The sequence below is a fragment of the Sinocyclocheilus rhinocerous genome, unplaced genomic scaffold (genome assembly GCF_001515625.1).
Source record: "Sinocyclocheilus rhinocerous isolate Xijiao unplaced genomic scaffold, SAMN03320098_v1.1 scaffold407, whole genome shotgun sequence".
NCBI classification, from domain to species: Eukaryota; Metazoa; Chordata; class Actinopteri; order Cypriniformes; family Cyprinidae; genus Sinocyclocheilus; species Sinocyclocheilus rhinocerous.
This window is the reverse complement of record NW_015633444.1, coordinates 792,187-799,834: the sequence shown is the minus strand read 5'-3', so window position 1 is coordinate 799,834 and position 7,648 is coordinate 792,187. Positions and strand designations below refer to the sequence as shown.

Here is a 7,648-nt window from a genome sequence, read left to right as displayed (position 1 = left end):
AAATAGCGGCAGTTCGGCGTCAATTGCTTGAATGCAACAACAAAATACAACGTCAAACTCACTTTAGCCTATATGTAAAACATATAACTTTTATTAACAAAACAAATAAAAATACGCCATGCTATAGGGCAGGCTATGCCTAATATAAAATAACAAATAACTTACATAAAGTTTAAATAGGTATACAAAACTGGAAATAGGCTAAGTAAACATGTATAATATATAACCAAATAAATAAGAAACGTAGAACGTTTATTAGCAAAACGAGTAAGAAAGCTTGGAGGCACGGCATACACCTTGATGTCAAATAAAATAAATAAATGACAGTTTAAATAAAGTAAAAATCAGCAAACAATGTGGAACCAATTAAATAAGAAATGAATGTTTAAAAAAACTTCCAAAATCACCTTAAACGGCAAAAGTCAACAGGCTTTTCAAAATCCAAAATATTGCCAAACAGGCGCTTTTGCATTTCGTTTCGAAACTAAATCATCCGCCTTCGTCTTGTCTGTCTCACCTCACTCTTCTTGTCAGTCAGCTCGACTCACTCTCCTCACTGGAGAAATTAAATCTGATCTGTGATGCGACTGTCGTTCGGCACACTGCATTGAGCAGTCGCGTTCAGTTTTTAATTGTAGTGTCTGTTCTTTTACTGAACTAAATGATTTTTATTACTATAAAAAATCAAAACGACGGTGGGGGTCGGTGACGCGGTGGGCAAGTGACGTAAACGGTGTTGCGGCTTAACACCGGTATCACCGTCAACACCGTCTATCGCGGCAAGCCTAACACATGTATGCATATTATTAAGTGATAATAATAAATGATCATGTTTTTTGTTTTGCTTAAAACGTGCTTTCTTTCTTGGAAGTAAATTACTACTAGGTTTGATATTTTGCTACCAAATACAATGGCATTCAAACATTTGACTTAACTATCCATATACTTTCTGGAGCCACTGTATATTGCAAACTAATATTTCAGTTCATTTGAACTCTTCCCTACTTTCTTCTTCACTCAGGTTGGTGCAGCAGCTCTGTGTGGAGATCTGAAGGCTTTTCTGAACCAAAACCTCTCCAAAGGTAAAATTAATATATATTTTTTTGCAGACAAATTTGTGTGAAGCATAAGTTCAGAAATGAACAAGTTAATGAATTATCTTAGTACAAGCGCAGGTTCATTCAGAGTGCAGTAAACCCTTTACTTACGCTTTCATTTTTCAGTTTGGCAGTAAAATAAATTACAGGCAATTACTGGCAGGCAGTAAACTTTTATGTACTACCTACCGTTGTCTTGAAACCGCTGCATTCAAAGTGAAAAGGAGGGGTCCGGGCATTGAACAATAGACATTCAAGAAATAATTACTTGTCTAATTGCACCACACAGACAAGTGTTAAGTGACTGATTGAGACTCTAACCCTTTCTTGTGTTGTAGGTTTCATTATGTCATGTGACAGCAAATTAACAGTGACTCCTAAAATATATTTGATAGCTCCTATTACCATAATAAAGGTTGTTTAATTAAATGTTGAGACTTTCCCTTAGTACTAACTGTATGAATACTGTGAAATATAGATTTTTATTTTTCCAGTTAACCATAATCTCAACTTAAACAATTCTATGTTGATTCGTAAAATCCCAAGATTCATCTTATAACCTGTTCCTTTTCGATAAATGCATAGAAAATGTGGCTCTTCCCTATGAATTGTATCAGTGCTCAACTGGTCATTGCATCATATAATCAACAAGAACTATCAACATATGAATCAAACTCTCTGAGACTGCTGTTGGTTTCTTTTTCAAGCATCATTTTATTATATCTATCTGTGTTAACAGAACAGTCAAATTGCTCCATAAATTCTGTCTTGCCTTGCCTCAATTTAAGTTAAATTGATGCTTTTATTTACATCTAAAAATGATCAACATGCACACACATATTGTATACACAGAAGCTCACAGCACATACACAAGAACCAATGAGGTTTGTTCTAGCATGTGATGCATGCAAGAGCTTCTGTTTACAATAGAGATGCACAATATAGAATTTTTGCCAATATCTGATATGCCAATATTTTTCAACTCATTTTAGCCGATAGCCGATGCCGACACCGATATATTTCCTTTTGTTTGGAAACAATACCAAGTCTCTCCTGTGCAGAGATTATAAACAAATTATTTCTCATTTTGGTTAGTTTTTAACACAAATTAAATCAAGAATAGTGAATCTTTTTTAATAATGAGAATACATTGAAAGCTTTGAAAATAACTATAGATCAGTCACTGCATTTTTATTTAGACAGATGCATTTGAAACCTTAACATTTTAATTGCAGATTTAGCATTTGTAGATGGTCTAAAGCAAAAGAGCTGTACAAATTCTAAAAATCTTTTAGAACTCCTTGTATTTAAGTTTTCATAATCCAATTGAAAAAAAGATACATAATTACACATTAATAAATCTGTATACAGAAAATTATTTAATTTACAAGTGTCATGTTTGTGGTTTTTATTCATGTAAGCTATAGATTCTGACCTACAAATCAAAACAGACTCATGATTTTATGACATCAAATACTGCCTTATATAATCAGAAACACAATCTTAAAGGGGTCATATGATGCAATTTCAATTTTTCCTTTCTCTTTGGAGTGTTACAAGCTCTTGGTGCATAAAGAAGATCTGTAAAGTTGCAAAGACTAAAGTCTCAAATCCTTAAACTGCATAAACACATTTCATTACACCAAATACACAAAATAATGTTCTTTTTAGCAACATCATATGACCCCTTTAATGTTATTTATGTATTTTACCTTCATTTTACCTACATAAATAAAATGGCCAGTGGTTCTCAATTCCAGTCCTCGCGACCCCCCGCTCTGCACATTTTGTATGTTTCTCTTATCACTTCAGATGTTTGTTCTATTTGACTGTAAGTGCCCTGCGAAGTGGACATCACAGGATATTCTGCCATGATTCCAGTTTGAAGAGAGTGTATATGTTCCATTCAGAGGGCATTAAAGTGTGAGACGTGAATTTAAATTGTATTTATTTACAGAGGTATATTATGTCACAATTCTCTAGTAAAGTTTCGGCTGTGTGTGAAGAAGCTGCGGGCTGTTGCGTAGCGCACATCTGTAGATGAGTGTTCCGAAGTGAAGTAAACTTCAGTGGATTTCGCGTGCTGAGGGAGTAGGGAGCAAAGAACACTGTGTAGGGACCCTGTCAATCGGAACACAGTTCATGCATGGCGCTCTCTTCTAACGAGCTGATGATCTGAATCAGGTGTGTTAAATAAGAGAGACATGAAAAATATGCAGAATTGAGAACCACTGCCCATCGGCAATCGTCCATTGTGACCCCAGACCGCGATTTTAACCGAGGGGGACCCAAACAAGAAAACAGTCACTACATTTTCATGTGCCCCAGTAATGTGATTATTTCTAATAATCAGAGCATTGAGATGTTTACATGACCTCTAAACTCCATGCGATTTTTATTATTCTATTTGTTTGCTAATAATTGTGGTTATTTTTTTCTGTTATTAATTACATTGCCCATTTCAATATTTTCGACCGTCAATATACTGCACTACTCATGCAACATTGTCGAATTTCTTCAGCACCTCAAAAATCTGAAGCCTTCTTTGCTGCCATGTTTACAAATCTGTGTATCACAATAGGAGCCTTGACATGCCATCCTTGTATGTCACAAGCACTTGTGCACTTTGGTCAGAGTGGAATAAATGCGAGTACTTGTATATTTATATACACTTACTTGTATAAATATATTAATTCAGTTCTACCGGTCTTATGGCACAAGCTCAGTGCATACTTGTTTCTTTATTAATTCTTTCTATAGGGTGAATGTACAGCAATAAACTGTATTTTCCAGAATACAAGTCATATTTTATGCATTTAACATTTATTTTATTAATGACTGTTTATTTTTACATCTTAATGTAATAAGAAATGCAAATTATACTCGATGCTGTGTTTTTCACTCTAAGAAACGCAATTTTGACCCTGTGTGACTTATGGTGCAACTTATGGTACTCTTCAGCTGCCCATTAATACAATTGATGTTACAGTAAGAAGCGTTTTTGTTGGAGAGTGTGAAGACAACAATTTGTTTAACATCAGTCAAGTCTTTTCAAGTCAGTGTGTGATTGAACACTTTTTAATTGTCATTGGCATTCGTCCAGGTGTGAGTTTCCAGTGTCGCTCGGATGGCAAATAAAACTCCAGTTGTGCTTTCCACCAGTGCTACCGGTCTTACAGCGCAAGCTCAGCGTGACAACATGTGTTCAGGCCGCTCCATTGTGCAGCCACACATCTATTCAGTTCTCCTGCTCTCTGGGGCTTTCCACTGCTCTCAGATCAGTCCAGGCCAGAGTAATCGCCCACCTGCTCTTTGAGCGGCCCGCAGGAGCTGTGAGAAAGCCGGCGTCTGTGCACGTACGGAGGGAGGAAGTCCGGCAGCAGGCGTGCACACGCTTTCACTGAATGCGGCCGCTGTGAGCGCATTTCCCACTCAGCACGGGTGAAAGTCCGAGCACGGGTGGGTGGACTCCCTCTGCTTTCGCTCGGCAATGCCTGGCCAGCCTCTCAAGTTTCCACTGAATGGTAACAAAAGGGACACACAGGGAGAGAGAGGAACACCAGGTCCCAGCCTGCCTTGGAAACATGCTCGCCACTCCTCTTCAGGTAAATTCTGCATCCCTACTTTTTTTTTCGTTCTGGCGCTCTCTTTGTAGCGCGCATTCAGGGATTGTGTCGGAGCAGCTGGGAAGGCTGCACGTGTGTCTGGACGGCATGCTGAGAGGAACACTCTCTCTCTCTCTCGCTCTGGGTCACTGTGGAAGTTCCTCCACGGCTCTGTGTTCAGGGGGCGGGGTGAAGCGGACGTCCCAGTCTGTGTGCGGGACTAGAACTTGAACTTTTTTATTAGGAAAGGAATAGTTAAAGGTGAAGTATGGAAGTGCTTGTCGTGCCGCTTCATAAACAAACAGGTAAAGAGGAAGGTACAAACTTATTTGGTATAATTTTATAATAACTTTTCAAATAGGTTTATAAAGAGGTGTTTTTTTTCCCTTTCTACACTCTTAAAAGTAAAGGTTCTTTATTTGCATCGGTGGTTCCAAAAAGAACCTTTAACATCAATGGAACCTTTCAAATGCACTAAATGTTCTTCAGCATGCAAAAAGGTTCTTTACATTTTTTAAAAAATGTTCTTCACAATAATAATAATAAAATGTTCTTTTAAGAACTGTTTGGGAGCCCAAAAATGGTAGCTTTATTTTTAAGAGTGTAATGTGATTCCAGAGAGCAAATATGTGCTTAAGCGAGTGTTTTTGTTGCTGCAGAGCTGGGTTGTTGTGTTTGGTCATTGGTGAGAGTCTCTCTGATGTTTCTCAGGCACTGATGTGGTTTTGAGTCGTGTTGAGCAGGTGCTGGAGTCTGTTTGGGCTGCCCCAGGAAGTAACTGTGGTTTTTCCTCCTGTTGTCTTGGCCCTTGTGTAGCAGTGTTTTCTTTTTGATGTCTTACGTTATGCACTTGCATTTATCTGTGTGTATCAGTCATTTGTGTGAGCATGCTGTGTGTGTGGTTTATGATATAGCGCACACATTGTGCTCAATATTTGTGTGTGTGTGTCCCGGGCCGCTGCTCAGCTGTATTCTAATGTGGCTTTGCTCATTGTTGCTGTAAAGAGTGTGTGGCACTGAGGCATTCCTGCTCTGAGGCCTCGCACAAAATCCCTTCAGACTGCAGCCAGTCCTGCTGCTGTACGCTCACCATCTGGAGCAGATTGTGAAGATTCATTCAGACTACACTGACACTTTCCTACCTTTCAGTATGTTTTTGAAATTTTACAGAAAGGTTACCCAAAAAATTACATTCTGTCCATTCTCACAGTCATTTATGACTGACTTCCACAGAACACAGAAGGAATTACTGAACCACTCTTTTCCATAAATGAAAGCTGTCAAGCTCCAAAAAAAAGAGTAAAAATCAGAATCTGAATACGTGTTTGAGGAACAATTAAATTTGTTGCCGGCGCCAGTGCAGCTTCTAAAAAGAGATCGACCGATATTGATTTTGTTGTTTAACCAATACCAGGGTTTCCCATACATTGGTTTATTTGTGGCGGCCTGCCACAATATCAACACTGACCGCCACAATTTTCCAAAATTTTCCAAAAGACTGCACGTTTCAAAATCAAAATGCGGCACGGATGTTTTTATGTAAATGTATCTGAAGGTTTGAAGACCAATTGTCGTCAGAAAAGTTTTGATGTCATTTTCATTTAATCTTTCCTATAATGCCTGATAAAGTAGCGTTTATGAGAGCAGCGCTGTTTTGATTACAGCCGTTACCGGGGAAACTGCTATTTCTGTCGCTCCTAAAGCGCCTCCTGCTGGCAGAGAATGAATGTGCATTTTCAATAAGCCCGTCTGCTGTTTTATATTTACATTATATACATATATATTTCCCCCCGGGGGAAGTGCCGCCACACATAGAGTGTAAGTCTGTGGGAAACACTGCAATACCGATTATTTGATAACCGATATGCAGAACCGATATTTATTTATTTTTTGGTCACAGTGATAAAAACAGCACTGAACTGAACAAACTGTTTATATGCGAGATAATACAAATTTTTAACAATGGTTATATAGCAAATATTAATGTAATTTAGGGAGTTTTGAATGAGTGGATCTTGTTAAAAGCTACAGTACATATGGTGGCCATGCTGGGACATCCCTGAGCATGAACCCGGTGAGTGATTGGGACTATACGAGACTATAATTATGAGCATAGACAGCAGAGAGAGAATTAAATAAAGTGGTTTTATTTCGAACATGCACTCATTCAAGGCTGTTTTATTTAATTCATATAAAGTTATATCTCTGGGACAAGACTTAATGGGTTACGTGAGCGTGTTTGTCTCTATTTCTTGGCGTCAAGCTTAAACTACCTATAGAGCGTTTATGTAAAACATCTCATTTGTGCATTAATGGCTGTTATGTTAAATAACGTTTATTAATTCAAGCTAGTTTCTTTACCTGTGAACAGTTGTAATGGCACTCTTGTATGGCGTTATTTTAATGACAAATGTTGAGAGTGCATAATTGTAGCGCGAAAGCACATTAATATAATGCGCTCGCGTGAATCTCGCCGCTCGCTCGCGGATTTCCTTTGCTCTCGCACAAAACCGGACGCGCTTGCTCGGATACACGCTGCTCTCGCCCGGAGAGAGTGCGCACACTTAAAACGTGTCTCTCCTCTCACTCAAACTGTGTCCTGTGCACTCTCAAATCTCTCTGTGCTCATGCGCTATAGATATTAATTATTTTCGCACCTGAATCTTTAATCTTCTGATTTAAGACAGAACTATTTAGATATGGGTCAGATGCACTATTCCCTAAACCGATACTTACGATTTGGAGACCAAATATAACAGTATAATGAATTTTTCATATTTGCCATAACATTACTACATTCTATTCTATGGGTTTAATGCATTTGCAGACAATGTAATTACATGCAACTGTCATATAACTGTATATTCACTGTTTGAGGAGAGTGCCATTGAATGTGTAGCTAATATTAAGTGTACTGAACTGAAAACAAACACTAGAGCAGACCCA

The 7,648-nt window shown here is 38.2% G+C and overlaps 1 protein-coding gene across 3 annotated transcripts in view; it reads left to right on the top strand.

The window, feature by feature from the left end:
* LOC107744026 (transcription factor Dp-2-like) overlaps window positions 1-7,648 on the top strand; it is an 83,990-nt gene that overhangs the window by 27,742 nt on the left and 48,600 nt on the right. The window contains exon 2 of one of the 3 annotated variants that reach the window (XM_016557486.1): window positions 1,022-1,082. The exons of 1 other annotated variant lie outside the window; for it this stretch is intronic. In XM_016557486.1, the coding sequence (XP_016412972.1) occupies window positions 1,022-1,082 (61 nt within the window). Of the gene's footprint in view, window positions 1-1,021; window positions 1,083-4,559; window positions 4,703-7,648 lie in introns of those variants that run through there. One more of the 3 variants, XM_016557485.1, reaches the window with a different exon arrangement.